Here is a 20,151-nt window from a genome sequence, read left to right on the forward strand (position 1 = left end):
ACGTGCAATATTAACCTCGGCCTACACTGCAGGGCTGGTGTAACGCGCTAGGCCCCGCCCACCTCCACCTGGCCAGGTGGGCACCCTGCTCTGAAATCTGCATAAACTCCTCTCTCGCCCCGCCCCCTCGTTCCTGATTGGCTGCTGCTCTACGAGGCCGCGGTTCCCAGAATGACCGCCAGGGGCCGCTGTGTGGCTCATTTTGAGCGGCGGCGGGGTGGAAACCGCGCGTCTCCAAGGTTTCCACGGAACGCCAGCGGATGTGACGAACGCGCCGGGATGACGCCAGGCGCATCTCCATAGAAACGCGCCGGAAGCGCGGCGGGAAATAAAAAAACCCGAAATGCTCGGGCTTAGCGGCAGAAGGAGGAGAACCGAGCGAGCTCAGGGTCCCGCAAAAGCGGAGAGGGAAGAGTTAAAAGGGCGCATGCGCAGCCGGAAGTGAAGCCGCCGGAAGCCCGGCCGAGGGCTAACGGTTGCCAAGGGCAACGAAGAAGGGTATGACGCTTGTTTATTGGGTTATTTATTGCGCTTCTGTCGCGCTTTTCGCCCGCACAGGGAGCTGAAGGGGGCCGGGACGGTTCTTCTGCCCCTGCTCACCCCACAAGAAACCCCGCGAGGTGGGCTGGGCCGAGGGGAAGTTGGCATGGAGGGCGGTAGAGTTGGAAGAGACCCTCAAAGGTCATCTAGCCCAACCCCCTGCGATGCAGGAACCGGCCAAGGAAGGAGAGCCCCCCGCCTCCCGAGGGAGCCCGTTCCTCTGTTGAATGGCTCTTAACTTTTAGGAAGGCGGAGAAAACGAAGGTCCTCCTCCACACGGCGGCGCACGGTTAACCTGCGGAACTCTCTCCCACAGGAGGCAGCGATGGGTCAGATTACATCAAATAAACAAGGAATATTCGGTGTTACGTTGGAGAGGGGTGACCAGGAAATCTGGAATTGCGTTCACATGTGGTGGGGGTGTAAATACGTACAATTTTTCTGGCAAAAAGTGTTTAAGGAGAGAACACACCAACTTTCACACCGACTTGGCCTGGGCCTACTGCTGTTTGTAGATCTCTCTGAATCAAGGCTGTTGGTCATTGTTCTGCTTCCAGACCTTGAATCTCCCTTCCTAGAGAATTTAGACCGGCTCCCTCCTTGTTGTCTCTCTGCCATTGGCCTTTTTATTCCATCAGGCCTTTGGAAACTGACTTTTTAAGGCAAGGGCAAGTGCTGCGATGGTTTTCTTGTTGTTCCAATCAGTATTTTTAATCGATTACTTTATATTGTTTTCATTCCATTAGTGTTTAATTAATTGTTAATGGCTAACTTTTCTATGTTTTTTGCTTTTTCTGCTTTGCCTGCTCTTTTGTATTTTTATCTGTAAGCCGTCTTGAGTCTCAATCTGAGAAAAAGGCAGGGTATAAATACTAATAATAATAACAGGAATCACTGGATTAAAGCTGACTGAAAGTCCAGAGGTAGCATTATTATCGATTTACGATGGGGTGGAAGGTTTGCAAGCTAGGAAGGACTTGCTCACAAATTTATTGACAGCTGCACAAATTGTGATAGCTAGGTTAATCTGCGGAACTCGCTCCCTCAGGAGGCAGCGATGGGCACCAAGCCGGGTGGCTTGAGAATGAGGTCGGGCAAATCGATGGCTGCCAATGGCTACTAGCCACTTTGCTTCTGCTCAGTCTCCACAGTCTGGGGCAGCTTCCTGACACCAGTTGCTGGAAAGCTCAGGAGGGAGAGAGGGGCTCTGGGTCCTGCTTCATGGGCGAAGTGGAGCTTCATGGACGAAGTGGAGATTTGAACCCTGGTCTCGCAGGTCTTATTAATCTGACACTGAACCCTACTACACAGTGGTGGTGGTGGGAGCTGCCTTCATTGGAGGGAGGGGCACACAGAATGGAGGTGTGGTGGGCAATGGAGTGGGAAGCAGCTGTGCAAATTAAGCTGGTAGGGTAAGAGGGGCCAAGTGGATGGAGCCTTATTCTGTGGGGTCGGAAGGGGAGATGGGGCTGCTGCCTGAGTGCAGAGGAGGCTAGGAAGCTGTGGGTGTAAGAAGCTAGGCCAGGAATAGTCTTTCTGAGTCCTGGTTGAGGCATTTTTTCATTTACAGTGGTACCTCGGGTTACATACGCTTCAGGTTACAGGCTCCGCTAACCCAGAAATAGTACCTCGGGTTAAAAACTTTGCTTCAGGATGAGAACAGAAATTGCGCGGTGGCAGCAGAGGGAGGCCCCATTAGCTAAAGTGGTGCTTCAGGTTAAGAACAGTTTCAGGTTATGAACAGACCTCCGGAACGATTTAAGTACTTAACCCGAGGTACCACTGTATTGCATTTCTATCTCAGCTTTTCCTCCAAGGGGCTCAAGATGGAGTACATTGCTCTCCCCACCTCTTCCTAATTTAATCCCCACAACAACCTTGTGAGGTGGGTTTGGCTGAGAGGCAGCAAGTGGTGTCGAAGGTCAACCCCTAAGATTCATGGCCGAGTGGGGATTTGAACCCTGGTCCGGCGCTCCATCCGCTACACCACACTGTCTCTTGCAGTTGCCAACCTCCCACTGTCGCTCACGTCTTACTTTTCCTTCCATCCTTCTGCTTTTTCTCCCCTCAGGCAATGGCAGCCATGCAGGAGGACGAGGCAGAAGCAATAGGAGGGGCGGCCCCTGATCCCTGCGTCGCGTTGCGGCTCGTGGCCGCTGCAGCCTGGCACGTGGTGCAGAAGCAGCAGGTCCACGACTTCCCCCGCGTCCTGGCGCTGCTGGCGGCCGTGAAGGAGGCGGCGCCTGACTTGGTGCACTTTCGGCACCATGCCAAGCTGCGGTTAGGCCTGCAGGCAAAGGTGGGTCTCAGGTCAACGTTTTTCGTGTGTGCAGATGTCGTGCCGTGGCATTGGTGGGGTGAGGGGAGTTAAAAACGAAATAACCACTTTTCCGTTTCCGGCCGTCGCCGCGAGAAGGAGGATTCTGCATGATGTCTGCCCATCTGCAATGGATGATATTGCTCAACTGCTCAAGTTTCCTCATCAAAAGGAACAAGCAAATATATAGCACGGAACCAAACCACCTCAAAGCCCGCAACTCTTTCTGCTACAGTGGACTGATTCATCGCAAGACTGTTGGGGTGGAACCTGCAGCTGGTGGGAAGGGCATTGTTGTGGCCCTCAAGAAGCGTACAGGCCAGCGGAAGCCAGCCACCTCTTACGAGAAGATCACCATCAACAAAAATGCCCGTGCCACTCTTAGCAGCCTCCGCCACATCATCCGCAAGAACAACTACCGCAAAGACCGGCGCATGGCTGCTCTGCGTCGTGCCAGTGCAATTCTGCGCAGCCAGAAGCTGGTGGTGGTGAAGAAGAAGCGAAGTTGGGCTACAAAGGCTACATAAAACAGTTGTCAGATTATCCAATAAAGGATTAGAACCAGGAAAAAAAACCCCCAAAATAACCAGAGTGTTTTTTCTTTTATCTACCACTTGACTTGGGGGGTGAGACGCTTCAAAGCAGTTCACAAAAAGAATAAAACAATAAAATTATCAGTAACAAACCCAGCTTAAAGCACATGTCAACATTATAAATATCTGGATAGGCTGGCTTAAACAAAGAAGTCAAGTGAAGGCGCCAGCCTAAGGTCCATATGTCTCAGTAGCCTGGTCAGTCTTCGCTGGTTTTCACTTATTATTACCAAATGGTTCTTTGATCCTTTCCTCCTACGCCTGTCCCACAAGTTCTCCCAAGTCACCATAGAGGAGATCAGCTCCCTTGACTTTCCTTTTTTTCTCTTGCATCAGGTGATCATGAACATGCTTCAGGAGCAGCAGGCAAATGGGAAGATATATGACGCTCTAGATACGTTCTTTCCAGAGGGGGAGACTCAGCCCCACACCAAAGCTGTGAGTGTCTGCATATATGTTCAGCAGAGACAGACTCCCCTCCCACCGTGCGTCCTTCCCTGCCATGCTCCTTCTAGGCTGCCCACCTTTCGTTAAGGAGCAGCCATCCCTGCAGTAGTCCCTTACCTTTCCCGCCCCGACCTGGCCACAGTGATCCACGTGACGGCCACCTCCAGGCTTGACTACTGTAATTCGCTCTACGCGGGGCTGCCCTTGAAGCTGACCCAGAAACTCCAGCGGGTGCAGAATGCTGCAGCGAGGCTCCTCACGGGGTCTCTGCCATGGGAGCATATTCACCCATTGCTATTCCAGCTGCACTGGCTCCCGGTGGAGTACAGGGTCAGATTTAAGGTGCTGGTTTTGACCTTTAAAGCCCTTCATGGCCTAGGACCCTCGTACCTACAGGACCGCCTCTCCCGGTATGCCCCACGGAGGACCTTAAGGTCCATAGCAACACCCTAGAGGTCCCAGGCCCTAAGGAAGTCAGATTAGCCTCAACCAGAGCCAGGGCCTTTTCAGCACCGACTCTGGCCTGGTGGAACGCTCTGCCTCATGAGACAGAGATCTGATTTCTTTCCGCAGGGCCTGTAAGACAGAGTTGTTCCGCCTGGCCTTTGGATTGGAATCAACTTGATCCCCTTCCCCTCTTTCCTCTTTCCTTTTTCCTTCTGTGATGGAACTCCTATTTGGGGCCTTCCCTGGCTTTTTCTGGCCCATGTAGGACCAGTCTAAATAGTTGGCCGTGGTGAAGATTTGACGTTTTCATCCCCAAAAAGTTTTTGATTTGAGTTTCTATTGAAATGAGGCTGCATTTTAATGTTGTATTTTAATCTTGTTTTTAAGTTGTATCTTAATCAATTGTTTTATATCTGGGGTTAGCCGCCCTGAGGTCTTTGCTGGGGAGGGCGGGGTATAAATAAAATTTATTATTATTATTTATTATTATTACTGTGGCCATCTCTTCCTTTCACCCCCAGACGCCTCAGGACGTGGAGATGGTGCGGGTGGCTCAGGAGAACTTCCGGGATCTGGTGTTTGGGTTGCTGAGTGACCGCAGGGAGAGGGAGAAGTATGTGCAGGTGAGGCTGGGGGACGAAGTTGAGAGGAAAGCATGCACTTGAACAATGCAAGTTTGGTTGTGGGTTTGCTATCTGTGTTGGGCGGAAGTCGGGACTGAAGGGACAAGCTCAATAGTTCCTCCATCCTCAGACACTATGATCCAGGAAGGATCATTCTCTGTGGCAGCTCCTAAATAAGACAGCTTCTGGCAAATGCTGAAAACGCCATACCTATTCACCCTAGTTTTTTTGACATTTGAGGGTCTATTTCCAAGACCCATCTTGTTTTTGTGATTGTAATCTGATTAAGCTGTTAATATGGTGTTCTGGTTGCTGTAACATGCCCTGGGACCTTGGGGTAAAGGGAGGGTTAACAAAGACGATGGTGATGATAGAATGGGACATGCTTTGCATACAGAACATCCTACATTTGATCGGGGCATCTTCAGTTAAGTTGAGAGATCGTGGAAAATGTTTTTTCTACCCAAGAGCCGCTTCAGGGATAAGCCCATCAGATCGTTGTGGTCTCCCAACTCTCATCAGTCCCAGCTACATGGTCAAATATCAGGGATGCTGATCCTAGTGCCACGACTTCTGCAGGCCCCCACGGGCCCCCCACCCGGTAACAGAAAATGCTGGGGCAGGTGGATGCAAATGGACAATCTCACAGAAGGCCAGATCTTTATACAGTGGTAACTCAGGTTAAGTACTTAATTCGTTCCGGAGGTCCGTATTTAACCTGAAACTGTTCTTAATCTGAAGCACCACTTTAGCTAATGGGGCCACATGCTGCTGCCGCGCCCCCGGAGCCCAATTTCTGTTCTCATCCTGAAGCAAAGTTCTTAACCCGAGGTACTGTTTCTGGGATAGCGGAGTCTGTAACCTGAAGCATCTGTAACCTGAGGTACCACTGTATAAGCTAAACAAGCTTCAGGTTTATAAGCTAAACAGTTTCAGGTTAAGAACAGACCTCCGGAACGAATTAAGTACAGTGGTACCTCAGGTTAAGTACTTAATTCGTTCCGGAGGTCCGTACTTAACCTGAAACTGTTCTTAACCTGAAGCAACACTTTAGCTAATGGGGCCTGCCGCCGCGCCACCGGAGCACAATTTCTGTTCTCATCCTGAAGCAAAGTTCTTAACCTGAAGCACTATTTCTGGGTTAGCGGAGTCTTTAACCTGAAGCGTATGTAACCTGAAGCATACGTAACCTGAGGTACCACTGTACTGAAGATGGGTGTTGGAATAGAACCTCGGTTGGAGGCAATTGCAAACATCATTGGATTTTCTCCCTTTTAGGAGCACCTGGAAAAGGATTACGGAGAAGCCTTTATGCAGGTGGTCGAAGAGCTCTTTCACGATTACCTGTGGCAACTGGAGAAAACCCTTCCTGAGCCCCGTTTGCAGCAGGTACCAGGCAGCAGTAGTAGCAGTGGGGCATGGGCTGGAACCAAGCGGTGGAGAGGGCCCCCCGTGGCTCCAGGGTAGGGCACAGGCTTTATGGGCAGGCCTCGGCCCTCACTTTTGCCTCCCCTCTCCCCAGCTGCTGGACGCCGCTTGCCTCCAAGGGCCAAGCGGGACTCCCCAGCCGGACTCCAGCATCCTCTCGTGCTACCTCTCCGCCATGGGGCACCAGACCGCAGGTGGGTAAAGAAGGCATTTGGCTTGCTTGGCCTTCCTTCCCTGTGCATCCTTTGTTTGCAGCCTCTTACCCTTCTTCCAGGACTACCTATGCACCCACCTTCTCCCCGCCTGTCAAGCACCCTAGTTCACAGTGAGGAGGAGGGGGAACATAGGACACTTGAGCCCTCCCAGGCACACACATACAGGAGTAGTTCGCCCTGCGCCCAGGAACAGTAAGTGTCTCCCTGTCCTCCTCCTCGTTTCCCCGATTCCCCTGCCCCTAAACAGCTTGTTCTATCTTCTTCTTTTCTCTCCCTCCTTTAGGGATTCCCCCAGACGTCGACTGGGCAACCAGGGAATGGGTAGGTAGTCCTTGCTTCTATGAATCTCTCCCCACTATGTGGGCAAGTACAATTCTGGGAATTGAATGTTTTGCTTTGTTTTCAAATAGTTTACTCCAGCCTCCTTGCCTTGGTAACCTTACATTGGGCTACACTTCCCATCAGCCCCAGCCAGGGATTGTCATAATCCAAAAGCAGCTGGAGGGCAGCAGCTGAAAGAAAAACCATATGAAGACTCACTGGGGGGTGGTTCCAGCGTTTGGATTTTTTGCAGAACAAATGTGTGGATTTTACAGTAGAAAGCAGGGTTGGCCAACCAGGCTAGGTGTTTTCCCTCCTCCGTGAGATGCCTGTCCCCTGCTCCCCAAATCACCCCGCATTTTCCCGTTCTGTGTTTCAGTCTCCCGTTTCCGGGAACATCTCTCCAGGAAGGGAGTGTATCAGGAGCAGACAGGATGGAGGGGCTGTGGCGTGGCATAGGTTTGGAATGACCAGGGTTAGAGGAGCTCAGCAGGGACCTCAGTTCCCCCATTACCACCCTCCCTCCCCCCTTGCTAGCTGCAGGGCCCTGACCTGACGGGCCTGCCCCCAATTTCCACATCCCTCCCCTTTCCAAAGGAGGGTAGAAAAACCCCACGATGCCACCACATTCTCCTTGCATTGACCTGGTGAGAAGACGCAGCCCTGGCTATGCAGGGGAGCAGCGAAGGATGTGCCAAGTACCCACAACCCTTTCCCTTCTCTTTCTAGAAGAAGTCGAGGATATTGTCCTGGATTCAAGCAGTGACGGATGCAGTTCCCCTTTCGTCAAGGTGAGGAGTGAGATACTCAGCATGCCATGGGGGGGGGGCACGGTTTAAGAGTGCAGGAGGTCAGGCCAGGGCCTTGGCTGGTGAGTGTTGAAGGAACAGCTGTGGGGCTTCTCTGAAGCCTTTGTCTCAGCCCCGTAATCCCCCCATCCCCGCCTGGAGCAGCCAGCTGGGGCTGATGGGAGTTGTAGTCCTAAACCGAGGGCCCTCAATTGCGACAGGCTGCCATGCTGTAACTGTAAGCAAGCTCAAGCATGTGCAACTGAAACAGCAGCATCTTGCTTCCCTGTTCCTTGTCAGATTTTAGATTGCAAGCTCCTCGGGGCAGGGACCTAGCGCTCTGCAAAGTACCAGGTGCACTAATATTTAAATAAGGCTGATGGAGATGGGTTGAGGGTGCCCCTTCGTGAGCTTGAAGAAGAGGTGTGCCAGTATGATTTGAAGGCGCAGCCAGCCAAGGCCTCTTCTCCCTTTCTCCTCCAACAGGGAGACTACCAGTGCACCAGGCACAACACCCTCATCCCCACGTTGCAGCAGTACCTTAGCAACACCAGGAATCAGTGAGTGGCTGCCCACCCCCTCCCTTGCCTAGGAAGGTGTACTTTGCCACACCTTAACCTCTTTCTCGCCTCCTTCCCTTCCTCCAGGTGCGCTAGGTCTTCAGCCTCAGAGACATCCCATCTAACATGACATCCGCCCCGTTGGTCTCCTCTTCCAAACATGCCCGCACAAAGACATTTTCCGAGCTTTATTTTTGGTTTCGGCAAACAGTGCAAAAGTTTCTGGCGCTGTTCCGCTGTTATCTTTCCCAACCCGTCTTTGGCCTGGCCCACGGAAACCGCCTCCCCTGCTCCCTTTCGAGTTTGGTCTCGGGAAGGAAAGACGCCAATTGTGCAGCGCAGAAGCGGGACTGGCGTACAAATACTGGAATAAAATAATTACACAGACGCACGTCTCCTTTCTACTCACAAGCGGAGGGCGGTCTGCCTATACTGGACTGAGCGAGGAATGCAGTGGAGGGGAGTACGGAGTGCCAGCCTGGCGTCGGGCACGGGGTGGATTTGGTCAGCGCCAGGCCTGGTGCTTGGAAACCCGCCAGCGCTCCAGCTTGCCAACCTGTGCAAATACTCCCACTGGAGTGGCCCGGGAGCGGTCGCTGTCTCGTGGGGCGGAGGTCAGGGATGGCTGGCCTCGCCGAAGATGGGGTTGGCTTGCTGGGTGACCCGGATGAAGGTGGTCCTGCGGCTGAGCTCCTTCAGCTTGGCAGCCCCCACGTACGTGCAGGTGGAGCGGATGCCGCCCATGATGTCCCGCAAGGTGTGCTCCACGTCGCCCTTGAATGGCACTTGCACCACCTTCCCCTCAGATGCCCTGCAGGGGGAGGAGGGAGATATTAGCAGCCGGGCAGGGACTGTCCAGCTCCCCCTCCTCGTACATTTAGCAGGTAGAAGAATAGGAGGAGTTTGGATTTGATATCCTGCTTTATCACTACCCTAAGGGGTCTCAAAGCAGCTAACAATCTCCTTCTCCCTTCCTCCCCCACAACAAACACACTGTGAGGTGAGTGGGGCTGAGAGACTTCAGAGAAGTGTGACTGGTCCAAGGTCACCCAGCAGCTGCATGTGGAGGAGTGGGGACGCGAACCCAGTTCACCAGATTACGAGTCCACTGCTCTGAACCACTACACCACACTGGCTCTATTACTGGAGCTGCAGAGAAGCTCTAGGCCCCAGCTTCATCCAGCCATTTGGGGGGAACCATCCCTCCCTCTCTTCCCAGGCTTGACATCAGGCTCAGGAAAAATTCAAGTTGAGATTTGAGCGTGCTCACAAATCCTCCTTTGCTTGAACCTTCAACACCATAACCTTTACTAGAAATATAGGAGAGTTTGTGTGGCTAGAGCGGCAAAGAGGCATCTTGCCCCATCACTCCACTTCCTGCATTTCATTCTTTGATTCTGTGAGGAGCAACTCCCTTCATCTCCTGCTACTGGCCATGCTTGCTGTGGCTGATGGGAGCTGCCAGAGTTTTCCCACTCGTGCATCACAGCAAGGATGCTTCTGGGTTAAAAATGCCACGACAACTTGAGCCATGATCACAAGACTCCTTGCCTTCCCTGCTTTTCCACCTGATGACTGCCTCCCTAGACCTTGTGAGGTTTCCTCCCAGCCTGGCTGACCTTTCCCTTTCCCTCACAAAAGCTGTCCTGTGCTCTGTAACTGACATGCCCTTGCCTGGCTCTTAGCGATCAGATTTCTACCCAAGAGACTACAGTTGTGCTTTTGTTCCCTCTACAGTCCTGCCTTGGTTCTCGAACAGAATGCATTCCGGGAGTCGGACTCCTGGAACCGTTCAAAAACCAAGGTGTGGCTTCCAGTTGGCTGCAGGAGCGTCCTTCAGCCAGTCGGAAGCCGCGCCAGATGTTTGGCTTCCAAAAATAGTTCGAAAACTGGAACACTCCCAGGTTTCAATCGGGAGCCGATTTGTTCGGGAACTGAGGCGTTTGAGATCAAAGGTATGACTGTACTTGAGATGCTCAGGCACGAGGGTTGATACATATGTAGCCCAAACAGCAACACCTGCATGCAAGGAAGAGATATTGGCAGACTCTCCCTGGCAGAAATAGGAAAAATCTGGAGTGGGGAAACGTTCCACAGCTCACCACCATTTTGTGGGCCACAGCTACCAACGAGGACTGAATGTGCTCGGCGGCTGCGGAACATTGGCTGATTTTTATTTCAGGAAATTTATATACCGCGTGATCATAAACAAAAAACGGTGGTTTACAAAACGAATAAAGTCATTGGTAAAAACAGTTACAGATAGGTAGCCGTGTTGGTCTGCCATAGTCAAAATAGAAAAATTCCTTCCAGTAGCACCTTAAAGACCAACTAAGTTAGTTCTTGGTATGAGCTTTCGTGTGCATGCACACTTCTTCAGATACACTGAAACAGAAGTTGCCAGATCCTTCTATATAGTGAGAAGGTGGGGAGGGGTATTACTCAGAAGGGTGGTGGGAATGGGAGATCCATAATTCTTATCTCATTATACATGACTAAGCCATTTTTCACCTTCTCACCCCTTGCCTTTTCCTGTAAGACCTATTACAGTCGTTAAGAGTCGTCAACAGGCTCACCTCAGCTATCTGCCAATCTCCCATTCCCACCACCCTTCTGAGTAATACCCCTCCCCACCTTCTCACTATATAGAAGGATCTGGCAACTTCTGTTTCAGTGTATCTGAAGAAGTGTGCATGCACACGAAAGCTCATACCAAGAACTAACTTAGTTGGTCTTTAAGGTGCTACTGGAAGGAATTTTTCTATATTGGTAAAAACAGCTATTCAAAACATTCAAAAGCTAATGAAAATCAACAATAAAAACATATTAAAACTCATGTCAATGGTCTGCATACCCTGCAAGGCTTGCCTAAACAAAAATGTGTTCAGCAGGTGCCATAAAAAGTACAGTGGAGGCAGCTGCCTGTTGTTCAAGAGGCAGGGAGTTCCAAAGATCCATTTCCTACCTACGCACGTGTTAACGTGGTACCCGTAGCAGTGCCGATTCTGCCGGCAGAAGTGGTTGAGTGGGCGTAATGCTTTTTTGTGTTTTAATATTCTGTTGGCAGCCGCCAAGAGTGGCTGGGGCAACCCAGTCAGATGGCTGGTGCCTAAGGAATAAATTATTATCTTATTGCCCTAGAATCGGAGTGCTTTACTCTGCAACATTTTACACAGAGTAGTGAATGTGAACTGGGGGAACTGGGAATGTGAACTGGGAAGGGGGGAAGGAGCAAGCACGAACTCTCATTTCTGCCACCGTACCTGTATTCTGCCACGCCCCCGGCGTACTTCTTCATGGCTACCTCTGAGCTCATGCCGTAAAAGAGCTTGTACTGCTTGCCTTCCTTCTCAATGAGCTCCCCGCCGGATTCGGTGTGCCCTGCCAGCATCCCTCCCAGCATGACGAAGTCCGCGCCGGCACCTGCACCCACAACGGAATTGGGAGGCATGTGAGACAGGCGGCTTTAGCTGCGGGACCCTGAGAACCTCTCGGGGTTCTGCCGCCACCCCGACAGATGGACCCAGGGAAGTTGGATGAACGGGAGTTTTAATTTTTACCAAAAGCCTTTGCAACGTCTCCTGGGCAGCTGCAGCCTCCGTCCTGCAGGAGAGAGGAGGGCGGAAGGACAATCTCTGCATTCCTCGTTCAGTCTCCCTACGGCTGCCATGCTAAGCGCCTGCCTTCTCTTAGCAAAAGGCTTGGTCGAGCCTCTAGTCCTCACGCCTGGAAAGCCTATGCTTAGAGGTCAGAACCAGCGGCGCAGCTGTCCTAGAGTTATTAAACCAGATCATACCCTCTGCAGCGGTCAGGGCTGCCCTCCCAAGACCCCCTGTAAAATGGCGGCCAATTGAGGGGGCAGGGAAATGGATCGCTCGCCGTACGGACAGGAAAATGTGGGGTTTGCCTGGATGCTTTCTCGTGCCACTGGGAAGAGAAAAAGTTTGATCCCGGGACAGATTTTTTGAAACAGGCCCCACAGGTGCTGCTAAGACTCCAGCTCCTTCAGCCCCCGCCAATACAGCCACAGGCAGGAATGATGGGAATTGTAGTTCAAGAACAACAGGTAGGCAGAGCTCCAAAGGGGCTCCGGCATAGTTAAGGCTGCTGTCACCCCTTGGTCCACTGGACCTGGCAAGGGAGGAAACTGGCGTCTCACCGAGATGATGTGTCCATTGAGGCCATGGGCGGCGTCGGCACATTCCATGACAGCGCTGAGCTGGGGGTAGCCGACCCCCGTCTTCTTCCGCGTGGTACAAACCGAGCCTGGGAGGAGACAAGGCAAGTGGTTTATATATATAATTTTTATTAACTTTTCTGTTTTGCAGTTTAAAATGCTCATTTGACATCCTTAAGATACCAACGACTTCCCTTCTCTTTCCATGGTTCATTTTACAGATCATAAATCGCTACATATTTTACAAAAACTATACCAATCAGTATTCCATTATTGCATCCATCAAAACTTGTTTACACTGTTGAATTTATCTTAATGCTGCCAGCGTTTTCAGCTGTGCACAATTTTTTCCCATATATTCAATAAACGTTTTCCAATCTTCTCTAAACGCATGTTCTTCTTGTTCTCTTATTCTATATGTTAAATCTGCAAGCTGCGCATATTCTGTCAGCTTAAGCTGCCATTCTTCTTTAGTTGGCACCTCGCTCGTTTTCCATTTTTGGGCTAATGAAACACGGGCTGCAGTTGTAGCATACATAAATAACCTTTTTTGACACCTGGGAATTTCAGTCTGAATTATCCCCAACAGAAAGGACTCTGGGTTGTTTTTTTGGGGGGGGGAGTAAACTTTGAGGGGGGACAGTGCTTTCCCCCCAATTCATTATGGATCACTTCACAATACATTTGTACCCTTTGCAAGTGGTTTAACCTAGCCAGCCTGCCGTTTCAGAGGGACGGAGAGGGTTGGGGCAGGACAGGACTTGAAAGACCTCCTGTCGTCCCTCAACTGAGATTCGACGTGTGCCCCCCACTCCCAGGACAGACGGCCACCCAAGCTCTGTTTAAAAAAGAGCACCATTTAAAGGTTATGGTTGAGGCAGTTGGGTGTGTTTAGTCTGGAAAAGAGGAGACTGAGGAGAGATATATTTGATCAAGGGCTGTCACATGGTAGATGGGGCAAGCTTGTTTTCTCCCACTCTGGAGGGTAGAACCCAAACCAATTGCACAGGAGGGGGCAATCCTGATAAAGATCTAGCTAGTGGGGTCAGAAAGGACCTCTTTTGCCTAACAACCTATCCAACCTTAAGAGCATAATCATTGAATGAATAAATAAGGGTCCCTTCAGTTTAACACAAGACTCCTGCCATAACCCCAAGATGGATCTGGCCCCAAAGTTCACCCATCCTTCTGCACTTACCTGGGCCAATCCCCACTTTGATTATATCAGCTCCTGATAAGATTAGCTCTTCCACCATCTCCCCTGTCACCACATTCCCAGCCTGGTGAAGAGAAAAGAAAGTCTGACTTGTTGGACCAAAGAGCCTGGCTTGGCTGAAACATGCAATGGTAGGATATATGGGTGAAATTCTGAAGGCTCCAAGACAAAGGCTACAGCATGGTGTGGAAATAATGTGAGGGATATGAAAAAAATAGAGGGACGTGGTGAGAAAACATAGACAGCCTCGCCATATACAGTGGTACCTTGGGTTACATACGCTTCAGGTTACAGACTCCGCTAACCAGAAATAGTACCTCGGGTTAAGAACTTTGCTTCAGGATGAGAACAGAAACCGTGCAGCAGGAGACCCCATTAGCTAAAGTGGTGCTTCAGGTTAAGAACAGTTTCAGGTTAAGAATGGACCTCCAGAACGAATTAAATACGTAACCAGAGGTACCACTGAAGTCCTATAGACCTCGGGTTACAGATGCTTCAGGTTACAGATGCTTCAGGTTACAGACCCAGAAATAGTACCTCAGGTTAAGAACTTTGCTTCTGGGTGAGAGCAGAAATCATGCTCCGGCGGCGTGGCAGCTGTGGGAGGCCCCATTAGCTAATGTGGTGCTTCAGGTTAAGAACAGTTTCAGGTTAAGAACGGACCTCCAGAACGAATTAAATTTTTAACCCGAGGTACCACTGTACGTTCTGGTAACCTCCTGTCTTGACTACTGCAATACACTCCACTTAGGGCTACCCTTGAAGACTGTCCAGACACGGCAGAAATATCGGGAGTAAAATAAATAAGGAAGAGCCTTGCAGGATTGGGCTGAAGGCCCATCAAGTCCTTACAGTGGCGAAGTGGATGCTGCAAAGGGAAGCCCAAGAAAGACGAAACATACAATGATGGTGTGATCCGGAAACCGCTTGCGCACGTCCTTCAGGAACTGGACAAAGTGCTCTGAGTATCCATTAGCCACGTCCAGGCAGATGTAGCGCACCTGCGGCACCGTCTCCAGGATCTGTTCCAGCTGCTCAAAGTCGGAGGGGCCGGTGCCTGAACTGGCTGCCACGTTCTGGGGAGAAGAACCAGGACAGATTGTAAAGAACTAGGCAGAGGCGAGACGGGATTGCCCTATTCCCCAGGGCAATTTGAGACGTGGGGGCGACTCAGCGGGGATGACCCAGGAGAGCAGCTAATGTCAGGTGGCCTGAAGCCCAAGCGAGGGTGACAACATTCACTCACCAGCAGGCATTCTGGGTTCTCCGCTGCAAACGCTTTCCACTGGTCCAGACTGTAGTGTTTGTGGATAGTGGTGAAGAGAGAGAACTGGGAAGAGAGATGGTGGGGAAGCAGACACTGAGAAAAGTGAGGAGGCATCCTTCTACTCTGGGTATTACTGAGACTACAACTCCCATCATCCGGTCAGCTTGGGCCGATGGTCAGGGATGGTGGGAGTTGGAGTTGCCCTGCAGGTACCACCAAATGGGGATCAGGTATTACATTTCACGTCTTCCCTCTATCCACCTTTACTGCTGATCAGGCGAACTCCGATAAGGAACCGGGTGAACCTGTGATTTCCCTGTGAACCACCCTGAGATATTCCAAGGAAAGGCGCTATACAAATTAAATAAATAAATAACCAGTGACCCCAAAGCTGAACACCTTGCCAGGGCTAGCAGGGAGCAGCGCCTCTGCCAAAGCAGGAAGCCCTTGCAGCACCCAGCTGACCAGGCCGCCTCGACAGCCACCGTACCTTGCAAAGGACCTTGGCCATCTCAAAAGTGCCCACCGTGTCCATGTTGGCAGCAATGATGGGGATCCCTGTGTACGTCTGCTTGGAGTTACGGAATATGAAGGACCTCATGAGATCCACCTGGGAGGGAAGGAAACCAAGATACAGTGGTGCCTCGCAAGACGAAAAGAATCCGTTCTGTGATTCTCTTCGTCTAGCGGTTTTTTTATCTTGCGAAGCAAGCCCATTGACGGATTAGCGGATTAGCGCTATTAGCGGCTTATCTGCTGATCGGATCAGCTGATAAGCGGTTTAGCGGCTTAGAAAAAAGGGGGGGAACCAGCAGGAACTCGCAAGACATTGTCGTCTTGCGAAGCAAGCCCATAGGAGATTCGTTTTGCGAAGCACCTCCAAAACGGAAAACCCTTTCGTCTAGCGGGTTTTCCGTCTTGCGAGGCATTCGTCTTGCGGGGCACCACTGTAAAAGGTATAGGGCTGCAAGAGCGATATGGCCTGGGAGTCACTGCTCCTAACTTCTGAGGTGTCACATGAAGATACAGTGGTGCCTCGCAAGACGAAAATAATCCGTTCCGCGAGTCTCTTCGTCTAGCGGTTTTTTTGTCTTGCGAAGCAACCCTATTAGCGGCTTAGCGCTATTAGCGGTTTAGCGGCTATTAAAGGCTTAGCGGCTTAGAAAAAGGGGGGGGAGCGAAAAAAATCGCAAGACTCGCAAGATGTTTTCGTCTTGCGAAGCAAGCCCATAGGGAAATTCGTCTTGCGAAGCGCATCAAAAAACGGAAAACTCTTTCGTCTAGCGGGTTTTCCGTCTTGCGAGGCATTCGTCTTGCGGGGCACCACTGTAGAAACTAGTGTCTCCCAGTAGGGAGCAGCAGGAGGGGGACCTGTTTCTCCCACCTTCTGTTGTGGCTTTAACCAAACGTCCTGTAGTACTCGCCCGTCAGGCAGCAATCTGATAAATCAATGATTCAGTTTAAGCTTTACCTGCGGAAAGTGTTGTCCCTGATATCCCCCGTCCTCAGGATGGAGGACCGGGATGCAAATATCAGGTCCAAGCTAAGCATGAGGTGTGAGGATGCCGATGTCTTTTATTTAAAAAGGTTACTAGCCCTCATGGCTTCAAAGCAAACATCTGTGAGCCAGTGTGGTGAAGTGGTTAAGAGCGGTAGTCTCGTAATCTGGGGAACCGGGTTCGCGTCTCCGCTCCTCCACCTGCAGCTGCTGGGTGACCTTGGGCCAGTCACACTTCTCTGAAGTCTCTCAGCCCCACTCACCTCACAGAGTGTTTGTTGTGGGGGAGGAAGGGAAAGGAGAATGTTAGCCGCTTTGAGACTCCTTCGGGCAGTGATACAGCGGGATATCAAATCCAAACTCTTTTTCTTCTTCTTCTTCTGTAACATGACCCTGTGACAGGGAAGTGCCCCTAAGCCCGTTCCAGTCAGCAATTACAGCAAGTCCATCCAGTGAGGGAAGGGCTTCAAATATCAAATGGTCTCCATTTAAATGTCCTGGCTCCATTCTGTGTCCCACACCTATGTCTCAGCAAACTGTAACATACAGGAAGGCATTGAAGCGCCATTCTCACCTCACTGCGAGACTTGAGTGTGCTCCGTTTCGGCCTCAAGAGGACATCCTTGAAGTCTAACTTAATGTCATTGTCGATGTGTGGCATCTTCGACCCCTTGGAAGGAAAGCAAAAAGGTCACACTCTGGGACACAAGGCAGAAAATCCTAGCCTATTCAACCTGAGCACAACTGTAGAACAAACTCTTATTGGTAGCGTTGTCTGTTTAAGAGACACATTTTTTTCCAAAGCCAATTTTGTCCATATTGAAACTGAAGATGAAAAGACTTTCCTATAGCAGCCAGCAGTAGTTTTGGGCATTAAAACACAAGTTATCTTACAGGCTGTGACTTGCGTTGCTTCCACGAACCACAGCTTGCTAACACTAACAGCCGTTCATGACCTCTGCTTCTGCCTCAGTTTCTCGCAGTGATTCCGCGCATGCCACTCTGTGAAAAACCACTAGGCACATTGTATCTCTGTTCTCTACATCATCTCTGAGCCTCTGGTCACCAGTTGTTTGTCAAACTACAGTTCCATCTCCACCACCTCTTAGACCCTACCCCTTGGACTTCCAATACCATTAACGATTAAGACACCCCACGACAGACTTCAGATCTGCCGCAGCACCTGCCACATTAAAACCTCAACCATCGTCTCCCTCTATGGGCTTGTCACCAGTCTTCAAGGCCTTGATGAACCTAGTCCTGAGCTGTGGCATCCAAACCTACCAGCAGCTCTTATCGCTAACGGAAGCGGAGATGATTAGAGGCTTTTGCAAAGACCTTGCACCTTTTATCTTTCATTATTGTTACGCTTCCAGGAACACCACCCCACATCCTAATGCTTGTTACGGAAAAATCTAGGTGTGAGGCTGCTCAGTCACCCAGTTCGTCAGGCAGAGCCCGCGGGTTCCTGCGGAATAAAGGAAGGATTCCAGCCACCAGCTGTAGACCAAAGTTTATTGCGCAATAGGTTCAAAGAGGAAATTTGAACCCCAAGGATGGGGTGACAAAGACTTTTAAAACTTTCCCACCATATCCCAGAATACAGTTCGTACAGCATCATTTCTACATCACTGACATGTCACAAAAGGGGAGGGGTTAACCTTCGCAAACATGTCCAGACAGGTCCTTGGTACAAGATTAGCATAGGCAGACATGGCAGGGCAAGACTGGGTATAAGATTAGCATAGACAAATATGTCTTAAGTACCCACCACCCAAAAGTACAATAGAAGTTCCTTTGCATGTCTGGCGCCTGAGGCAAGTCAGGTGATGAGATTTGGCTTCCCTTGGCTAACAATGAGCCCAGCAATTGTCACCTCTGGGAACTTCCTGGAGTCCTTTTTCAAGGGGGAAATAGCTTTGGGATGGAGGAAACTGGCAAAGGAGATGATTTTCTATTATTTTTAAGGCTAGGTAACTTCCCTGAGCTGTCAAGTTGAAAGGATACATTCAGGCATAATATTTGTAACATTTAACTTTAAAGGTGTTCCCGCCCCGTAATTTCCGTAACATGCTATAAATGGTCAGCAGGTTTTGAAAGGGACGCACTTCCAGGTGTTGTAAATAAAAATATGCCTTTTTCCCTTATGGGGTATCCAAGAGCCCATATAGAGTCCTTACATAGGTTCCCTATTGGTAGGAGAAAATAACAGAGGCCAACCTGAGAATATTGAGAAGCAAAGCAGCTAGTAAGCTTGATCTTTATTAATCTGTTGCAACAAGGTGCTCCCCTCCCACGCAGGAGAGGAAGAGGACCCCCCAAAATTGCTGTGCAAGGGCTTATAAAGACTTTTGAAATTCCCATCCTCTAGATCAAGACCACCCCCATAAACATTATGCATACATCACAGAAGGGGTGTAACCTAAGACCATCCCTCAGATACATCCCACCTACATCACAGAAATTTAAATGTTGTTTTTCTCTTGTCCTTGTTTATCTCCTGTCTGGCAGGTTGCTTGATTGGATTTCCTGGGGAGCCTGGCCATTCTTTTGTAGTGGTAAAATACTTATTTCCTGGGCCAGGTCACAGGCTCACACCTTATTCAAACAGACATATCCTTGAGACAGGATTTGTGAGGAAAGAGACAATGGGGAGGCTTTTCCAGTTTAACCTTGCAGAGAAAGGATTTGGTCAGTTTAGGAATCAAAATGGTTCCAGGTTGGTCTTCCTGTGTTGATCTATGTATGTGCAGTTATGAACATTACCATATATCTAAGACCATAAAATTCCTATCACACAGGGAAGCGTCCGTATGACTGACCCCAGCGTTTGAGCATGCCTGGGGGGCGGCCGACTCTCTCGAAGCCAGTGGGGCGCCACTGCCAGCATCCTGGGACAGGGGCGCAGATGACACAGAGCCCTCAAACCCACCACCTGGCCCCTCCCCCAGCAATGTACTGCCATGTTAGCAGGACTCATGCTAACTCTGCAACGCTGCCCCGGACCCCGACCCCACTCAGAGCCAAGGGGGCGCGGTTCACATGACGAATGGGGGGCTTGTTTTGGGGGGACAAGTCCGAGGGGCCCTACTTCCGGTTCCCCTTGGGCGCCCCCCCCCACCGCGCGCACTTCCGGTTGCGGCTACCCGAGCTCAGAAGGCAGGAGTCAGCGCGAGGCTCTTTTCCACAACGGCGCGGTTCCACCCGGCTTCTCACCGCTCGACCACGCCCCCCTTCCCTCCTGGTCCTTCTGAACCTCATCGGCGCACTGCCTTGTGGTCCTTGTAGTCTTCTTCCCTCACTGCTATAACAGCGCAGAGCGGTCACCGGACTGCAACTCCCACAAACCAACGCGCCTGGAACCGCCCTCGGGAAACGTTTGCTCCCCACCTGCGTGCGTGCGTGCGCGCGCGCGGCGGCGAATCTCGCGAGAGCCAATCAAGAGGGGGAAAAGACGGCTACTCCCAGCGGGCGGGGCAACGGCGGAGATGGGTTTCTGCCGCAGTGCCTGACGGGAGATGTAGGCCGAATGAATTGAAGGCGGGGAGCGCGAAGCAGAAGTGAATGGCTGGAGAGCAATTAGGCAAGGCTGGAATTATAGTCCCGCCCATTAAAGCGACGGCTGCTGCGGCAGTATGGAACAAAATGCGCGGGAGACGTAGCTCGTAAAGGTTCACTTGTGTGGAAAGGACTCCATCTCCCATAGTGCACTGC

The 20,151-nt window shown here is 50.9% G+C and overlaps 3 protein-coding genes across 14 annotated transcripts; 2 read left to right on the plus strand and 1 right to left on the minus strand.

The window, feature by feature from the left end:
• Positions 1 to 208: 208 nt before the first annotated feature.
• Positions 209 to 8,666, plus strand: TINF2 (TERF1 interacting nuclear factor 2). Of its 10 annotated transcripts, none has more exons than XM_083472803.1 (11): positions 209 to 498; positions 2,612 to 2,839; positions 3,787 to 3,888; positions 4,866 to 4,967; positions 6,246 to 6,356; positions 6,490 to 6,589; positions 6,670 to 6,802; positions 6,894 to 6,931; positions 7,661 to 7,722; positions 8,206 to 8,279; positions 8,367 to 8,666. In XM_083472803.1, exons 2-11 carry the CDS (start codon positions 2,615 to 2,617, stop codon positions 8,407 to 8,409), a joined length of 990 nt encoding a protein of 329 aa, XP_083328929.1. In that variant the 5' UTR covers positions 209 to 498; positions 2,612 to 2,614; the 3' UTR covers positions 8,410 to 8,666. The 10 variants fall into 10 exon arrangements, with proteins under 10 accessions (XP_083328929.1, XP_083328932.1, XP_083328933.1 ...); XM_083472806.1 differs by having other exon boundaries at positions 7,664 to 7,722; XM_083472805.1 differs by having other exon boundaries at positions 497 to 620.
• LOC310692232 (large ribosomal subunit protein eL28-like) lies at positions 2,911 to 3,431 on the plus strand. Its single transcript, XM_083472932.1, has one exon. It carries the CDS (start codon positions 2,968 to 2,970, stop codon positions 3,382 to 3,384), a length of 417 nt encoding a protein of 138 aa, XP_083329058.1. The 5' UTR covers positions 2,911 to 2,967; the 3' UTR covers positions 3,385 to 3,431.
• GMPR2 (guanosine monophosphate reductase 2) lies at positions 8,453 to 19,796 on the minus strand. 3 transcript variants are annotated; one of them, XM_083472792.1, is made up of 10 exons: positions 19,584 to 19,796; positions 17,012 to 17,107; positions 15,430 to 15,549; positions 14,919 to 15,002; positions 14,575 to 14,748; positions 13,655 to 13,736; positions 12,439 to 12,545; positions 11,840 to 11,882; positions 11,543 to 11,702; positions 8,453 to 9,090 (listed from the first exon to the last, which is right to left on the minus strand). In XM_083472792.1, exons 2-10 carry the CDS (start codon positions 17,096 to 17,098, stop codon positions 8,895 to 8,897), a joined length of 1,053 nt encoding a protein of 350 aa, XP_083328918.1. In that variant the 5' UTR covers positions 17,099 to 17,107; positions 19,584 to 19,796; the 3' UTR covers positions 8,453 to 8,894. The 3 variants fall into 3 exon arrangements, with proteins under 3 accessions (XP_083328918.1, XP_083328919.1, XP_083328920.1); XM_083472793.1 differs by lacking the exon at positions 19,584 to 19,796 and adding an exon at positions 19,480 to 19,579; XM_083472794.1 differs by lacking the exon at positions 19,584 to 19,796 and adding an exon at positions 19,260 to 19,546.
• Positions 19,797 to 20,151: the final 355 nt, after the last annotated feature.

The sequence above is a fragment of the Podarcis liolepis genome (assembly GCF_965112155.1).
Source record: "Podarcis liolepis genome assembly, chromosome: 13".
In the NCBI taxonomy this organism is placed as follows: domain Eukaryota; kingdom Metazoa; phylum Chordata; class Lepidosauria; order Squamata; family Lacertidae; genus Podarcis; species Podarcis liolepis.

Bases quoted from the DNA above. Each gene is read 5' to 3' on its own strand.
- TINF2 (XM_083472803.1), top strand. From the start codon at position 2,615: ATGGCAGCCATGCAGGAGGACGAGGCAGAAGCAATAGGAGGGGCGGCC. The intron at 2,840-3,786 runs GTGGGTCTCAGG...CTCTTGCATCAG, and splicing joins GGTTAGGCCTGCAGGCAAAG to GTGATCATGAACATGCTTCA. The intron at 6,357-6,489 runs GTACCAGGCAGC...CCCTCTCCCCAG, and splicing joins CTGAGCCCCGTTTGCAGCAG to CTGCTGGACGCCGCTTGCCT.
- GMPR2 (XM_083472792.1), bottom strand. From the start codon at position 17,098: ATGCCACACATCGACAATGACATTAAGTTAGACTTCAAGGATGTCCTC. The intron at 13,737-14,574 runs GTATGTTTCGTC...TCTCTTCACCAG, and splicing joins TTCCGGATCACACCATCATT to GCTGGGAATGTGGTGACAGG. The intron at 11,883-12,438 runs GTGAGACGCCAG...TCTCTCCTGCAG, and splicing joins TCAATGGACACATCATCTCG to GACGGAGGCTGCAGCTGCCC.
- LOC310692232 (XM_083472932.1), top strand. From the start codon at position 2,968: ATGATGTCTGCCCATCTGCAATGGATGATATTGCTCAACTGCTCAAGT.